Source organism: Pantherophis guttatus, chromosome 6 (genome assembly GCF_059756535.1).
Source record: "Pantherophis guttatus breed Tessera chromosome 6, ASM5975653v1, whole genome shotgun sequence".
Taxonomy (NCBI): domain Eukaryota; kingdom Metazoa; phylum Chordata; class Lepidosauria; order Squamata; family Colubridae; genus Pantherophis; species Pantherophis guttatus.
This window is the reverse complement of record NC_142068.1, coordinates 58,677,864-58,696,510: the sequence shown is the minus strand read 5'-3', so window position 1 is coordinate 58,696,510 and position 18,647 is coordinate 58,677,864. Positions and strand designations below refer to the sequence as shown.

At 36.8% G+C, this 18,647-nt stretch overlaps 1 protein-coding gene across 1 annotated transcript in view; it reads right to left on the bottom strand.

Annotated features, from left to right (window-relative positions):
• LOC132709418 (scavenger receptor cysteine-rich domain-containing protein DMBT1-like) overlaps positions 1–18,647 on the bottom strand; it is a 43,311-nt gene that overhangs the window by 4,818 nt on the left and 19,846 nt on the right. The window contains exons 7-15 of the mRNA XM_087872967.1: positions 16,958–17,266; positions 15,229–15,249; positions 13,736–13,765; positions 9,527–9,553; positions 9,180–9,203; positions 8,553–8,576; positions 2,194–2,353; positions 1,040–1,260; positions 19–191 (exon numbers count right to left, since the gene is read on the bottom strand). Coding sequence (XP_087729093.1) covers positions 19–191; positions 1,040–1,260; positions 2,194–2,353; positions 8,553–8,576; positions 9,180–9,203; positions 9,527–9,553; positions 13,736–13,765; positions 15,229–15,249; positions 16,958–17,266 — 989 coding nt within the window. The remainder of the gene's footprint in view (positions 1–18; positions 192–1,039; positions 1,261–2,193; positions 2,354–8,552; positions 8,577–9,179; positions 9,204–9,526; positions 9,554–13,735; positions 13,766–15,228; positions 15,250–16,957; positions 17,267–18,647) is intronic.

Sequence of the window (18,647 nt, the reverse complement as noted above, 5' to 3'; positions counted from 1 at the left end):
TCTAAGAAGTCTCCATACATCTCTTCTGGTCCGACAGCCATTATATGGTATGTTGAATATAACAGAATATGGTGTGATCCTCGGTCTGCAGTTTGGATCCATCAAGCTGGCACTCCATGGATTATAACCTTGAGAGTTCAGATAACTTCTACTAATTGCAGCTTCCATATAGGTCGGCTGACAAACAAGAGCTGCCAAGGAGAAAAAAGAAATCTTATTGCTGCACTGAAATACATACAGTATGGCAATAATTTATTATTATGCTTACTTTATGAATCTAACGCCATCTCAGCACAAAATAACAAAATGTTGCCTGCCAAATAATTTTACATATTCTGCAGTTTAATAACTTTTGCTTTAAATTGAAAGCATGCCAGAAAGATGCTTTCCAGTCAACCATAAAAAAACAGCCTCTGGATCTTGCCCCCCATACACCACCCATATCTACATCAGGATATTGAACTCATTGGGTATAGTTTTGCTTGACTTCTTTTATATGTAACTCCATTCTTAAAGGTCTCTCAAAAACTGAAGGGGAATTATATGCCCAAAATGCTTATTCTCTGAAGCACATAAACGGAAATCTCAAAATAATCAATAACTAACACTATGTTGATTAATTGGAATTTGAATTCTTTTTCATGGCATTATTATCACAGTACAGCAAAAGACCTGAAAAACTTTGCTAAGAATCAGCTTCTGAATTTTGGCTTGAAGTTAGCTGTTAGATCACATGAAAATCACATAATAGCCACTCTAGAATATAAATTTTAGTTGTATGGAACTACACAGTTCCTTATTTCAAGGATATTCACATTTTGTTCAACTGTCTAGTCTGTAGGTACCATTGAGCATGCTTATAGGTATCTGGTTCAAAACTATTCTACCTTACAAACCCTCTATCAGGGTATACCAAAAGGAAGAATTAAAAACTGTCTCATTATGCCAAGTTTGAATAAGATGCAAAGAATTCTCGTGAAATTCTAAATAATATTCAAAAGGTCAGTAAATGAAAAGTGAATGACAACATTATACTTACTTGTGTTTTGATATGCAGAGAAGCTGTAATAGTTTGCAAGGAAGCCTCTTCTTGTGACACTACTATCACTATGGAATTTAATTGTCATCATATTGGAACTTGATGTAAAAGTGGAATAGTAGCCATAACAAATTTTCCCAAGCAGTGAGGCAGTATGGAGAGGTCCATCATAGATTTCAACATAATCACAAGCACATCTGAATCTATCACATTCTTCTAGCCTGGAAAGCAAGACAGGAGTATAGTGTTTACATAGATACTGTTCAATTTGTAATTCATACATTTATTCCAATACTCCAAGAGATAAGCTTTATTTTGTGTGTGTTAGGTAGTAAAATTCTCTCTGAGATTAGTCTCAGTAAAAGGAGACATAATTTGGAACTTCCCAATTCATATAAGGTAGCAGTTTTCAATTCTCTTCAACTGGTGAAATTGATTATTCAGCAATGCTGCTGGCGGTGATAAGGATGACAATTTATAACAAACAATAATTTGGATAAAAATGTTAATGTACTTGGCACAAAACTTGAATATATAACACTGACATATTAGTCCAATAACATGGAACTGGATAGACTTTTTCTGAGAAAATATTTTGGAATGGGTAAAACTCCAGAAATTCTTTCCTCTTCCAGAAAATCATATTAACTATTTCATGAAGTTCTCCCTGCTACTTTAAAAGAACAAAAAAGATACTGAGGAATAGGGATTAACAGGACCTTTTATGATTTGAGAAATCAAAGACTGCATGTTGATTTAAGCATTCCTCCTCTTACCACATCCTTTCTCAATACTTTTTGTCAGGTGACTTTGTATAGTGCAGTAGATAGAAATTATTGAAATTATTTTCATATATTAATTATTTTTAGAGACTGAAACAAAAATTGATTGGTCCATTTAAACATTTCAAACATTGGATCAAACTTTAGATGAGTTCCTTTCCATGTGTGGAGCCTGGACCTATTTTTCTGTCCTTAAAAAGAGCTAAAGTTCTACGATGGCTTAACTAATTACTTCTAGCCAAATCCATTACCTCAAGTTTACAATCCGATTGCATTTTGAAAAATGCGCTCTGTAATTTGAACTCATCTTGATCTATTTAATAAACCAGTCTTGGTATTGTGATGCATGCATTAAAAACAGCTTTAACTTACAAAAAATTCTGAAATGTAAGTCTTATTTGGTAGTTGTTTTTAACTTGTATTTCCCATACACAGTCCATATTGTTTGGATAGTCAGAAGGATAATATGGACTTTTAAATGATCCTGATGGGTATCCAAGAAAACCACCACAAGATGCTCCTGACACAGTTACTAAAAAGAAATCAAAGAAAAACACATTAGTATCATACAGTGCTAGGATTAAGAGAACCATATTATAAGAAAGATATCAATCTTTGAATTTTTCTTAAACTTAGTATCTTGGTGCCTTCCAGCTTTATGTTCTGAAGGAACCACAATGTCTAAAGCCCATAGTCACTTGTTTTGTGAAATGGGGAGATATATAAACTAGACAAACTAATAACAGTGAATTAATCTGAGGTGAGACAGAACTGGAATCCTACTCTATAAATTCTTAGGATTAAGGATAATTTTATCAATAATGCTTTCTAAACAGTTCTTATTAAAAACTAACGATTACGTGGGTTTTGTTATTCCTATTCATCTGCTAAGAAAAAATGAGCAAATATTTATGATCCAAAATCAGTTTCTACTTATAGAAAAAGAAATGGAAGTCTGACTTTCCCCCATTTATTTATTTTTCTTAACATATGTCTTAAAGCTAAAAAAGCTATAAAAGGAACTGAATTACTCAGTTTTAATCACTACTGCATTGGAAGTCAATATCTGTTTTACCAGTGCTATTTCTCTTCCTAAACTAACACTGTGAAGCTTTCTAAATATCTAATGACATACAGAAGGTTGATTCTCTAAATGAAGTTGAAATACGGTAATAGAAACAATTATAATGTAATTAGATGTGATTTATTTTTTCTACTGTGTCACTTTTGTAATAAATCAACTGGGAAGAAAAAAGAGGGCATGAATTAACAACACAAATCTTATATAAAACAGATCACTCAATGTCTATAAGATCACTTGGACTGTGATTCTGAAAATAAGCACCACAGAACTTAGTGTGGTTTATATATGGGACTGAATTGTTTATAATTTATTTTATAAGTTAGGTTATAAAAGATAAAAAATAAACGCAGGTAGTCCTCGACATAGAACAGTTCATTTAGTGACCATTCAAAGTTACAACAGCATGGAAAAAAGTGGCTTATGACCATTATTCACATTTACGACTATTTCAACATTTCCATGATCACATGATCAAAATTTAGATGCCTGGCAACTGATTCATATTTATGATGGTTGCAATGGCCTGGGGTCAGGTAATCACCTTTTGTGACCTTCTGACGAGCCAAGTCAATGGGGAAGTCAGATCATTTAACAACCATATTACTAATTTAACAATTGCAGTGATTCACTTAATAACTGGAACAAGAGTTGTAAGGTAATGGAACAAAATTCACTTAACTGTGTCACTTAGCAACATAAATTTTAGATTCAATTGTGGTTGTAAGTTAAGGACTGCTTGCATACCTAATAGCAGCAAAATAAATTATGTGTAACTAAAGTCAGAAACCATAATTTCATTAGATAATATAAAGGATTTAGAGACTAAATATTGAATTTATTCATGGTTTGAGAGCTCTCTTCAATTTTATATCTACAATAATTCTGTATGATAGGGAAGACTGCAAGACAATGAATGTCCCAAAGTACACTTACTTTGAGTATTTTGATCAAAGGAGTACTTAATAATTCCAGGAAACAGCCAAATATATTTGTTTATACCAAGTACACTTCCTCAAAGACAGCATTCCACATGTATTTATTTCAAAAAGTTTATATGCTGCTCTGCGCAGTTTACAACTCTACTATACATAAACAGGATTAAAATAGCAGAAATGTCAATCTACTAATGAAAGCATAAAAGAAATGCTAATAGTAATCAATAATACTCATAAAAGAGGAAGAATCAAAATTTATATGCCTCTATTTAAAAAGGCCTATGAAATATTCAAGTTTTTATCATTTTATTAAGTCTCAATAGCTTTGAGAAAGACAATCCATTGAGAGAAAGTCATCCCAGAGATATCCAAGTTTGAAGGCATAAATATCTTTAAATATGACAACCAGGACTGTGAATTGCAACTGAAAGTTGCCTGGTAACAAAGGCAGCTCTCAAAATAGTGTTTTATGGCCAAAGTTAGATGTGTCCATAACTACATGAACCTGAGCCTCTGGATTTTGGACTAGCTATAGCTTCCAAGTAGCTCACAAGAGTCAAACATAAAACGCATTGCAATAGTTCATATGACAGGTGAATAAGGTATCAATGATTCTGAGAAGTGCCTTCTGATGCAGGACCTTCTGCACCAGGTGAAGTGGAGAAAGCTCCTCTTGACTGAGCTGCTACTTGCTTTTTCAACAGAAGCTATGAATCCAGAAGGCTCTCTAAATTATGAGCCAATTAGTAAGCAAAAGTGGGAGGACAAAATATGGCCTAGAACAGGCCAAACTCCTGGTTTAGTAAAAGGGGAAACTCCCGGGCCGGCGGGCTGGATGCGTCACGTGCTGGCCATGCCCACACCCGGTTTAGTGAAAGGGGAAAATGCGTCATGTATCTTTGAACTGTTTGAGGAGCACTTCATGAATCAAAGCTTCCCTCAGGTTCCACTGCCAGAAGCACTGAATCACATATTACGAAATGCTCAGTGCAATCACCTCATGGGCCTCCCCACATTAACTGACTACATGGGTGTCATCCTTTGATAAGATTGCCTCTTAAGAAAAGCTGCAGTGCTGGGAGCAACCCCATTTTAGCAGCAATTCTTATAGAAGTATCACCTGTGCATTCACAGTCCTTGTCATACATCTGTTGAAGGACTTCAAAGAGGTTCTTCTGAGACTTCTGCAAAATTTAGTGCTTCAATATCTTAAGGAGTATATTCAGAAGGAACTTTTAATTACTTTTCAAAGAAAGCTTTGTAAATGGTTTTGTACAGCCATAATAACTAAGGAGAAGAGTCTAATGCTGCGAAAGACTGAGGGTAAAAGAAGGAGGGGATGACAGAGAATGAGGTGGCTGGATGGAGTCACTGAAGCAGTAGGTGTGAGCTTAAATGGACTCCACAGAATGGGAAAGGACAGGAAGGCCTGGAGCAGGGGTGAAATCCAAAATTTTTCCCTACTAGTTCTGTAGGCGTGGCTTGGTGGGCGTGGCAGGGGAAGGATATTGCAAAATCTCCATTCCCTCCCCATTTGGGGGAAGGATATTGCAAAATCTCCATTCCCACCCCACTCTGGGGTCCAGCCAGAGTGGTATTTGCTGGTTCTTTGAACTACTCAAAATTTCTGCTACTGGTGGTTCTCCGGGACCTGTTAGAACCTGCTGGATTTCACCCCTGGCCTGGAGGAACATTGTCCATGGGGTCGCGATGGGTCGGACATGACTTCGCAAATAACAACCTACATCAACAGTAACTAAGCAGCTAGACTAAAATATTCAGTTTATCTGAAGGCATCAGTTTGGAGAAAACTGCATAGGCAATCCTCATTTAACAACTGAATCAGACTGGCAATTCCACTGCTAAGCAAAGCAGACACTAAATGGGAAATCATATGACCCTGCCTCTATTTTCTGGCTGTAAAGAGACAAGATTATGCAGTTTCACATCTGCTTTTGTTTATCTCCTAACCACTCTTCCATCTTTGCAACACACTAGTGCCGGCTTACTGTCTTGTAGATATCGAGAACAATGCAATTTGTGAAAGCAACAACAGCACTCTCTATCACATGGCAAAAATAACCCCAAGATATCTCCCTTTGAACATAATTGCTCAACACGGGTACTGTGGCCTACCACTTAGAGGTGGAGAACAGATGAAAACTGAAGAGAAAATGCTAAAATAAGATAGTCACACTTCAAAACCCTGCAAGTTCCATTCCTACTCACATGTGTGATGTTATCCTGCCCTTTTTTGGAATCTCAGTTTTCTTTCCATTCACCAACAAAGTTAAGTGAAGCATCCAGTTACCAGAAAATGCCCATGCCTGAAATAAATCCTTCTTTGAAGGGAAGGAAATCTTTCAGGAGACTGGAAGACAGATTTCAGTACTATTATAGCCAGAAATCAAAAGTGAAGTGTTCTTTCCTAATAAATAATCTCTTTTACGACCTAAAATATCATAAAGGTGTTTGTCATGCTACAAGTTTTCTTTCAGATAGCAGTGAACTCTTTTTTTTTTTTTTTACAAAAATACATGCTAAAGAAGAACATACAGAAGCAGACATAATTGCTATATATCTGCATTTGCTTGGAGAGCTAAAAAAAATAAACAGCCAAATGGGACAAATTTTGACAAATGGGAAGTACATTTGACAAATGGGAAGTATATTTATCTTCAATTTATTTCTTTTGCATTAGTGAAAATTGTCAATTCTGTCACATACACTTCAGTCAAAAGGATTAGAATCCATTAGTACAGGAAGAACTGTTTTATCAAAATGCCTCTCTCTTCCTTAAAAAAAAAAGTGGTAAAATGTTATCAATAAGGTTGGGGCTTATGAGTGTGAGGTAAAAAAAGCAAATATAAATTACCTATGAGGAAATCCATTGAATAAGTGGACAAAGGAATTAATTGTCAAGAGAGTAGATTTTGTAATTCAAGTGTGTTATTAAAAATGTCACGTTAAACATCTAAAAAAAGATGGATTATAATTCTTTCTTCCTCAACCAAGAATATGACTTGTACATAAACCTCATGTACAAGTTCAATGATATTTATGGCATTCTATAATAGTGAATATTTTTGGAAGAAAATGGTTATAAATGGGTATTATTATAGAAAGCATAACAATCTTTTCAAAAGCATCCCTCTAATTTTTTTGTGTTTATTGCTTTGGTTTCTGTCTAATTAGCTTTACAAGAAGATTGGTGCTTACAACCCTCTGGACCAGCGGTGAAATGGGTTCGGAGATCCGGAGCGATGGCGAAGCGAAGTTCTGCCAACCCACCCGGGTGTTGTTACTTCCTGGTTTTAACCAGGAAGTAATATGTTGTTTTGCGCATGTGCAGAAGGTTTTGGACATGTGCAGAAGGTCTGCGCACACATGTGATGCATTCATGTGCAAGCAAAGCGAGCAAACGCAAGCAGCACATGCACTTTCAAACTGATAAGGAAGGTAAGTAGATTTCACCCCTGCTCTGGACAAGAAAACAATAATTTATGATACTCAGAGTTATAGCCCAACAATCTTCTTAAAATTTTGAAGTAGCTGGAAATATTGGACATGTATGAACGACAAAGAATACTTAATACTATGGAGTCATAGAGAAGGATTAGTGTTAAGATACAGAGCTGGCTCTGGGGCATTGAGGTCCTTTCCAAAAGATTGTATCCTAGACTTTTTCCTGCTTATAATCTATAGATGTCATTCCATTGGCAGATGCATTTGCACTGGGGATTAAATATTATACAGGCAGTGCAGTTCTCCACTTACAACCACAGTCAAGCCCAAACTTTCTGTTGCTGAGACTTTTGTTAATTGAGTTTTGCCTCATTTTAAGATATTCCTTGCCACACTTGTTGAGTGAATCACTGCAATTATTAAGTTAGTAACATTGTTTTTAAGTGAAACTGGCTTCCCCATTGACTTGGTTTGTCCTGGAGATCACATGACCCTAGTTCACTGCAACTGTCATCAATAGGAGTCAGTTACCAATATAATAATTTTGATCACATGACCATGGGGATACTTCAAGGGTTGTAAGTGTGCAAAAAGGTAATGACTTTTTTTCAGCGCTGGTGTGACTTTGAATGGTCACAAAATGAATGATTGTAAGTCAAGGACTATCTGTAGTCCCCAAAGGGCAGGTTGGGGAGACTTATTATAGAGTTATTGGATACTATGGTAAACCATAGGCACTTCAACAAGTACCTTATCGAGAGAGGATCTGTATCTATGGTGCACCACAAATAGGGGATATCACTCCTATCCTCCTTGACTGCTTACCAAATGTTTCAGTCACAGCACAGTCTTTAAAGTTGATAATTAACAGGATAGCCCATCCAATAGGCTTGTTTATTTCCTCCAAGGTAGAAACACACAGACAGTAAGAAAGACTGCCAAGTTTATAGCTAAAGTCATTCAATTAAGAGCTTCCTATCTAGATCAGATTTGGGGTCAACTGTCAAGGGATGATCTTATCTGACTATTTCACTGAATATTTTTTTAATATGTCAATATGCTGCACTCTTTAATCATATTTTGCTTAATACATCATTAGAGTAATCAATAAACTCAACTAAGCTAGTGAAGGGCAGATTATGTTAACTGACTTGCCATAGGAAAGTGGAAGTGGATCCTCCCCCCCTTATTGTCCTATTTCCAATGTATGCTGTTCATGAAAATACATTTAAGTGAGTCTTCATTACCTGGCCAATGCGGTGTAGTCCACCCTGAAAGAGAAAAGTTTATGATCTTTTAAATATGTGCCAAGTAAATGATTTGCTGCTGAAACAATATACTGTGACATCTATTCCTGGAACTCAATGGTATGTCTGTGTGGCATTGCTAGTAAAATAAAAAGCAAGAAAGTTTTTAAAAAAGTACTTGATTTTACTGCTATGCTTACAAAAGTTGCTAGCCTGTAACAAATAAATATATGTATATTGTAATTGTCTGTGGTCATGCATCTAAATCTTGAAAGTTGGGTTTAAAAAATACCAGTATAATTTTTAAAAAATGACCACAGCATCGTTATTTAAAACATTTAACACTAGAAGTACTAATAAATTTATTAATAAATAAATAAACTAGGAAATGTTAGTGGTCACATGACCATGGGATGCTGCAAGAGTTGTAGGTCTTGTTATATTATATTTATCTTATTTTGCTTGATACCTAATTAAACAGTAAACAATAAACTCAACTAAGCTAGTGAAGGGCAGATTATGTTAATTAACATGCCATAGGAAAGTGGAAGTGGATTCTCCCCTTCTTATTGTCCTATTTCCAATGTATGCTGTTCATGAAAATACATTTAAATCAGTCTTCATTACCTGGCCAATGCGGTGTAGTCCATCCTGAAAGAGAAAAGTTTATGATTTTTTAATATGTGCCAAGGAAATGATTTGCTGCTGAAACAATATATTGTGACATCTATTCCGGGAACTCAGTGGTATGTCAATGTGGCATTGCTAGTAAAATAGGTCTTGTTATATTATATTTATCTTATTTTGCTTGATACCTCATTAAATGGTAAACAATAAACTCAACTAAGCTAGTGAAGGGCAGATTATGTTAACTGACATGCCATAGAAAAGTGGAAGTGGATCCTCCCCTCCTTATTGTCCTATTTCCAATTTATGCTGTACATGAAAATACATTTTAAGTCAGTCTTCATTACCTGGCCAACGTGGTGTAGTGCGTCTTCCTGAAAAAGAAAAGTTTATGTTTGTTTTATTTATTTAATATGTAGCAAAGAATGAATTGTTGTTGAAACAATATATCTATTTCTAGGTCTCATCGGTAAGTCTATAAGGCATTGCTAGCAAAATAAAAAACATTTTTGTTTTTAAAAAAGTACTTCACTTTGCTGCTATGCTTACTGTATAAAAGTTACTAGCCTGTAACAAATGAATATAAGTGTATTATAAATGATTGTCAGTGGTTTGCATCTAGGAGCCTAGTTTAGCTCATCAGACTAAAAGCATAGTGATTAAGACCAGCTGCCTGCAATTACTGTAAGTTCGAATCTCACCAGGCTCAAGGTTGACTCAGCCTTCCATCTTTCTAAGGTAGGTTAAATGAGGACCCAGTTTGTGGGGGCAATAAGCTGACTTTGTATAAATATACAAAAGTATGAAGGCTATTGCTTAACACATTGTAAGCCGCCCTGAGTCTCCGGAGAAGGGTGGCATATAAATCATTTTTTTTTAAAAAATAGTCAAGTTTAAAAAAATACCAGCATCATTATTTTAAATATTTAGCACGAAAAACATTAATAAATTAAATTAGAAAATGTTAGCAATCTGTGGGACAATATTACAAGATTCTACTCCCAAAATCTGCAGGAATAACCCTGTTTTAATCACATTTCTAAAAACAAGAGAGTAGAAACCCCAGAACGAATGAAATGGTGTCTGTTTAAAGAATATCTACCAAGGAAAATCTACATTTATTCTGAATATGCTGTTTAAGGTCATGTCTGTTCATGTGTATAGGAGGCATAAAAATGAATATAACTCAGAAAGCATTTGATTGTTTTTGCTGAAACAAAACTCTTCCTTTGCTCACCTGTCTTTGATTTCTACTTGTTCCATGACATGCATGATTCACTGGGTTGTTTCTTAGATTTCCTGGCTCAACGGTACAAAGGGGTTTATAAATTCTGAATGGGGGATCCCCCAGGTCTTGTTAGTCCAAAATTGGGAATTGCAATGTGGACGTAGGTTAGAATAGAATACAATAACAGAGTTGGAAGGGATCTTGGAGGTCTTCTCGTCCAATCTCCTGCTCAGGCAGAAAACGAGGGGTGGGTTCAAAACCTGTTGCTACCGGTTTGCTCGTGGGCATGTGCACGATGCTTCTCTGCATGCGCAGAAGCATCCAGGTAGATGGGTGGAGCTAGCCGCCACTACCTGTTCACCCAATCTGGGGCAAACCGGTAGCAACCCACCACTGCAGGAAACCCTATACTAGGGGTGGGTTCTACTTACCTTTACTACTGGTTTTCAGCAGGGTCGCGCGTGCGCGAGAGCAAAGCGAGCGCACACATGCGTGCTTCTGCGCATACGCAGAAGCGTTTTGATGACATTGGGGTCGGTGGGCGGAACCACCCGCCGGTTTTTCTACTGGTTCTATAGAACTGATGCGAACCGGGAGCAACCCACCACTGCCCTATCCTATTTCAGACTTTGTCCAATCTCTTCTTAAAAACTTCTACTGTTGGAACATTCACAACTTCTTGAGGCCAGTTGTTCCACTGATTAATTGTTCTAAGTGTCAAGACATTTGTCCTTAGTTCTAGGTTGCATCTCTCCTTGATTAGTTTCCACCAATTGCTTCTTGTCCTGCCCTCAGGTTGGACAAAGCCAATATTCAATCTTCAACATGTGACTAAGAAATGCATAAATGTCAGGTGCAAGGAACCAGAACTACTCTGTGAGTGGATCAAAGTAGGTTTTTTAAAAATTATTGTTGATCATGTACTTAAAAGACTCTTGCCAGACTAACTCCATTCTCTGAAACAGGTAGATAAAGGCTTTAAGATTCTGGCCTCTTCCTCTCGTGCCAGGCTCCCTCTTTACTCTCCCCTCTACTCTAGATGGTGATTCCACCAAAAATAAATGAGAAAAAGATATTTGAATGTATCTTTGTTGAGTCAGAGAAATCATGGTATAATGTGAGTAAAGTTCAAATTATGGAATGTTTCCATGAATGCAGAACTGAAGATGTTTTTTTTTTAATGACTGTAATAATGGCTGCTGATAGAAATAAACATGCACAAGAATAAATGAAATGTTTGGTGAATAGTTCAGCATTAAGACATTAAGGATAATTGTTTAAGACATCCCCTTCTCCTTAGAGAAAACTGAATGAATAGTTGCAAGTTTTACATAAACGTAAAAACTTTTCTGTAACAAAATTGGAGCAAGTAGATGAGTGTGAATAAAGTTGATGTGAATAAAGGCGAGGAAATGGAGAACTTTTGACATTGGAAGTAACAATCGAATGATAGTGTTTGTTTCATGTTTTGTTGTGAATAAATAACATTTATTTTTTATTTACAAGAGTGAAAATAGCTATGTATAATAGTATAATGCTTTTGTTGTATGGAATAAAAATTGGGTATGTCAGAAGAAATATAAAAGTAAATTGAATACAATGTCAATAGTGTCCTTAAGAAGTGTACATGTCATGAAACAAGCAGAAATAGGATTAAGTATGAATGGGTGCACAACTTTTGAAAAGATTCCCAAAACAAAGAGATTGGAACTTCCAAACTCTTTAGGGAATTTATGAAATGTTGTAGGGAAGTAGAAAAGCAAAAAGAAAAGAAAATTGTGAAAATGTACAGTGAATGGTGTAAAAAAAAGCTTAAGCAACGTATTTCAGGCATTCTATTTCTTTAGCTTATAGTTTCTTATTCTTTTCTGTACTCTGTATAACACTGTTTATCTCAAAAGAAAACGGCATGATGGCTTTGCATCTATGGAGGACTTAGTCTGCTGAATTGAATGAACTGTTTGGCTAAGGATGTCCATATATAGGTAGTTCTCGATTTATGATGACAGATTGAATCCAAAATTTCTGTTGCTAAGCTAGACATCTGTTCAGTAAATTTTGCCCCATTTTACAACTTTTCTTGTCACCATTGTTAAGTGAATCACTGCAGTTCTTAAGATTCTTAAGGTAGTCACATGGTTATTAAGTAAATCTGACTTCTTCATTGATTTTGTTTGTCAGAAAGTTGCAGAAGACTATCACATGGCCCTGGGACATTGCAACCATCATTTTGAATTTTGATTCTGATTTGGGGATTCTGCAGGGGTCATAAGGGAGAAAAATGGTAATCAGTTCCTTTTTTCTGTGCTGTTGTAACTTTGAACTGTCACTAAATGAATTGTTGTAAGTTGATAGCTACCTGTACAGATCCAACAGAATTAGGGAGTGAAAAGCTTCTGGAACTAGAATGGATTTAGACTTATGGGAAGGTACTTGTCATGTGGACTACTGGTATTTGAATTATGGGAATGACCCTGAAGGATCTTAATTATGAGACTGACCCTGAAGGACTCTCACCCATTTAGGCTGATCGGTGAGTTTGCCTTGATCAGGAGAATGATAAAAAGTCTCCTATTTATTTGGCTTGCTGGATTGAGAAAGACTTCCTGATTGGAGAGTGTGTATCTTGGCTTTCTCTGTTCGGCTCCCTTTTACTTTGGCCCCATCTATTCTTTTGGGTCACTTTTATGACATGTCATCTATCTTTGACTTTGATTTCTGCTTGTTCCATGACAGGGGCATTTACGATCCATTAGGTTGTTGCTTAGATTTCCTGGCTCAATTTTGACTTCCTGGCTTATCTTGGACATTTGCCTGCAGCACATTAATTGTGCAATCGTGGCTGTATGTCATTAAGCCAGTTTAAAAAAACAAAACCCAAGATGCCTGCTGTTAGTCCTTATTTGGAAAAAGAAAGCAGAGAAATTATATCTAACCTAACAAGAGATGTTCAGGAAATCTCCTTTTCCAGAAAGTTATGTAAGCATTGTCCTAACTCTTCAATTGGGTATAATGCTTTTGGAATAAAAATCTGTCTAAAGGTAGTTTTCAAGTTAAGATACATGAATAATTTAGTTTATTCAGTATGAAATGGAGCTTAGTTATGTAGCATGAGGCTGTATATTCTGCAATATGGGAACTGTTGGTGAGTCAACAGCAGGTCAGAGGAGGAGCTGCTGCAGGACAGAGATGACAGTTGCTCTTTAAAAATTATGATTTAAACCAAGTTGATTTAAATCAAGTCTTTTTACTTTTTAAATACACCCTATTCATATACTTTAAATGGATTACATTTAACAGATGAAACAAATCCCCAGAGCTTTCTTACCAACAGTTGTCCGTGGTGTCCATTGAGGACCTGCCAGTGAACAAAGATAAAATATTAGATAAGCTACAGTGATAGATAAAGCATGAAGTTACATTCTGAAATCATATAGCATACTACACAAGGTTAAAAGCAGATTGATTTTGAGATTTTGATAATGAAAGTTGACATTACTGAACATTCAATCACAATAACAAATATACTAAGTCATGAAATACTCTGCAATCACCAAGAAGGAGTTTTTGGTTCTTTGCTTGTTTTCACAGCACAGTAGCAATAGCACTTAGACTTATATACCACTTCACAGTGCTTTACAGCCCTCTTTAAGCGGTTTACAGAGTCAGCCTATTGCACCCAACAATCTGAGTCCTCATTTTACTCACCTCGGAAGAATGAAAGGCTGAGTCAACCTTGAGCCTGGTGAGATCTGAACTGTCAAATTGCTGACAGCTGGCAGTCAGCAGAAGTGGCCTGCAGTACTGCACTCTAACCACTGCACTGCCGTGACTCAGTAGTTCAAATAATGCAAGCTAGAGATGTGCAATGCTTGAAGAGGAAAACATAGCTTGAGCAGGAAGACATTGGAATTTTTTAAAACATCTACCATGCGCTCTGAAATCCTTAGATTTGAATGTGATAATATATTATCCACTCTATTTTGGATAAATGTATTCAGATAGCAATGTTTTCTGCTATAGTAGATGTAACTAAAGTTATAAGTTTTTTATTACCACAGTTAAACCCTGAATAGGTCATATTACACCAATAAAGGTAAATTTGTGATGGGAGGTAGATGGGCTCCATTACGGTGGTGATGGGTTCACTGTTTGAAGACCTGAAAGACCAGGTTAGGGACAGATCATCATGGAGAAAATCTGTCTATGTGGTAGTTAAGAGTCATCACTGCCTTAACAGCACTTAATCTACTTAATAGAAATGTGTATCATAGGACTAGATAACAAACACTGAAACATATACAAAGCAAAGGCTAGTCGCCAAATTAGTTTAGGTTTTATAGTTGGATCCTCATGCCCCGTTTTGCAGATATTATTTCAAATTTACCTATTGTTAACAATCGAAAATATGTCAATAAATAAAGAGTAAAGATGAAACATTTTGCATTTATTTCATCAAATAAACAAAAAGTACTTTGCTTTGCTTATTTTGCTGTTCATGAAAATATCCAAATTACCAAAACAGTGCATTTTATTGTGAGATATTTGTCCCTGGATATACAGTAAAGGCTATCTGGGTGCAGAGAAATAATCCAATATGCTCCCATATATGCTAATTTTCAAGGAGAAAATCACATATTTCAAAAATGAACAGCAGTCCAGATGCAGAGCTGGGGAATACTGACTTATTTGGAAAAGTATTGTTGGTTAGATGATCCCTGGAACAACCCCCCCTCCCCATCTCCAAATTCTTCACTCAACTGTAAATCTTCAAATAATCAAACTGTACATTGAAATACACTTCTAGTGTCTCAGCATTACCTGATGTTGAATGAATACTCGCTGAAAAAGAAAAAAAGCAATTTGATTACATTTCAAGAGATTTACTGTAGTAGTTTAGCCACACAATGACTGTATTGATGTGCATATCCATTTCTTATCGCATTGCTTGTAAAGTGGATACAATGACCAGAAGAATAGTGTTTGCTTTGTTTCGTTAAGGCTGCAAAAGTTACTTACCTGTACTCATGTCTGGGCCAACTATTTGGTTTCAAGAGGCCACTTCAAGAGTACAAAAAGGCAAAAGGGCTACGTTTTCCCATAGCCATTCAATGTAATTAAATGGCCCTCTTTGCATGCGCTGCAATCATTATGTAGCTAATTCTGGCAATATTATGTGACTATTTCAGGGATGGTAGAGTTATTATCTATTTTGAGAGAGTTTTACATCTGCTGCTCTGCCAGGCATTATCAAAATATTCCCCCATACTATAACATATCCTTGAGATGGTTCAGTAGAGTCTCTAAGCTACATGCTCTTTTATTGCTCTTTCTAAATAGAATCATGGCTTATATTTATCCACCTTATCCTAAAATACCCTGCAGAGAGCATGATCTCTTTGTGGCTTTCTCTGTTTAACCATTACTCAGCTATATCTTTCTGGGCTATATCTAACTGCACTGGTTACCAGGAGGCTTTGGGGTGGGATTCAAAATTCTGGTTATCACTTATTAAGCCCTTAATGACCTTGAGACTGTTTATCTGAGGAAATGTCTATTTACTGTGGCTTCTGTGGCTCCATTCTATGCAACCAGAGTCAGCATGCTTTGGATTCCATCAGCTAGATCAGGGGTGTCAAACTTGATTTCATTGAGGGCCATATAAGGGTTGTATTTGACTTCGGGGGCTGGGGCTGGCGTGGCCGGGGTTGGCGTGGCCAGCTTGACGTCACTCATGTTGGAGGCACCTGTGGTGGCCTGAGTACTCTGTCAATGAAAATGGGCTCCCATTCTTGGATATGGCAGCTTCCTAGAATCCTCTGCCAGTGAAAATAGAGCTTGGGAGGGCCGCATGTGGTGCTCCTGAGCTCTGATTTCACTGGCAGGGGGTTGAAGGAGGCGGTCACAGCCAAAAATGGAGCTCAGGAGCCCATTTTCACTGGCAGAGGCACTGTGGGCCGATCCTTCGCTGTTTCCAGGGCGGCCCTCTGGGCCAAATCTAAGTATCCTGCAAGCCAGATCCATCCCCCAGGCCTTGAGTTCGACACCCCTGAGCTAGATGGTATCACTTCATGGGACCAAGAAAGCAGAGGTCTGTTACAGCACCTGTCCTCTGAAATGAGGTTCCTCCAGAGATTCATATAGCCCCCATGTATTTAAATGAACTCTTAAAACCTGGCTCTTTCCCCCTCCCACACACACACTCATGGGTCTCCACTACCATAGTGCAACAAGGTAACCTCAGCTGTATGCCAGGCTGGCATGACATTTTTCTTCAGGTAAAAGTTGCTGACAGATATATTTCTGCAAGTCCGATTTTGCCCATCTAACTTTTTCTTTTCTTGGTGAATCCTATCCCTTTATAATTTTATAGTTATCATTTTCTTCTGGGTTTGTTTGTTAGTATCCTGGGTTTTCATTAGATGAGTTAGAATATTAAGTTCCAACACTAAGTACACTAAGATGTACAAACTCTCAACATTAACTACCAATGGGAAAAAAACCTCCCACAAAATATGCATATTGAACTCATCCTAGGATGACAACGTACCTGAACAAATAACACCAGCATCTTCATAGTGGCCGCAATTATGAATTCCCCAGCCTGAAGTTGTACAGTTCCAAAGATAGTATTCATACCCACGGCAGTAAACATCATCCAGGAGAATAGGACCATATCCTTGTCCAAAATAGGCTGCACTTGTAGCTTCAACAGCTTGCCCACATCCGAGTTGTCTGCATACTACCGCCGCATCGTTTAGATCCCATGAGTCATCACAAACTGTCCCCCATTGTCCGTAGTCACGCCGAACTTCAACGCGGCCTTGACACCTATCCCCTCCATTTACCAATCGGAGGTCTTAAAATTTAATTAATGAATTAGTATGATTGCTCTTTTTGTCGAAGATACACAAATTTAATATGCAGATGTGGTACCCAGAAGCTACCCAACCTTGGCTGATCTCAAAACAAATAATCAGGGCTTATCTTTTGGGATCAAGTTTTCTTGGAGGTCATTAGGAAATGCCAAATGTATGCTTGTTTGGGAATTTTAAAAGAATTTAAGGAGGAGACGATGGCAATCTCTTCCATATTGTTGCTGGAAAATTAACATTTTGAATATAACTGTTCAACAAAGCTATTTTTCTTTTCTTGAAGACATTGGCAGAAAATGGGCATGCTGAGATTTTGTGCTTCAGTTTCTAGCATCCCCAACCAAGAGGACCAAAAAGATTACACGAAGAATAGCACCACCACTGCCACCGCCAACAATAATATGGTTCATTGATATTGCAGCACCAGGTGATGAACGAATTGAAGAGAAACAACTAGAAAAAAATAACGTAATATTGCTATCTGCAAATTAAAGTTGAGCAATTGTGGAGGAAGAAATCAATAGTACCAATGGTTGTACCACTAGAAATAGGAGGCCTTGGAGCAATACCCAAAGAGTTGCCTAGATACATGGAAATTTTGAATTTATCAGACTTGAATATCCTGACTTTGTAAAAAACCACCTTACTCAGAACTGCCTATATACTGTGATGTTACCTTAACAACTCTTAGGTCCTTGGTTAGGGCTTGAATTGTTAAGTTTTTACCAGTCCCAGATTGTAAATCGAATTGAAGATTAAATCTAAAATAATAATAATAATAAAAATCTGGCTGCCTGTGCTACAGATAATAATAACAACAACAACAATAACAATAATAATAATGCCATCAGACTGTCTGCTCCAAGTCTGTGCTTTTTCACCCTGCAAAAATAAGATATTATTATACAAAAACAAAACCAACTCTCTCCCCAAAACTCTACTTCAATAAATATATTCATATACTCCTGATATGGGGGGGGGGGTTTCAAAAGAGCAAAAATCACTGTCATGTAACAATAGCGGTTTAATTTTCTCCTTGTTATCATGAGGCATATTTGTTAATGTCAATAATGGATTGGAATACGACATTGAACACAATATAGACTCAATATGAGGTATAATTTGATGCTTTTAAAGTCCTGGCAAATTCTTGATTCTAATTATGGCAACCATCTGATGACTTTTCCAATACTTGACTCCAATACTCCAATACTCCAAACATATTTCATTTTTCTTGACAAAGAAATTGAAATTCATTTTTATGAGAAATCGATGGTTTGGAATAATTATTTTTAAATAGAAGTGCAGTGGCTCACGTGATTAGGATACTGGGTTGGCAATCAGCAAGCCTGTTTTGAGACGTGA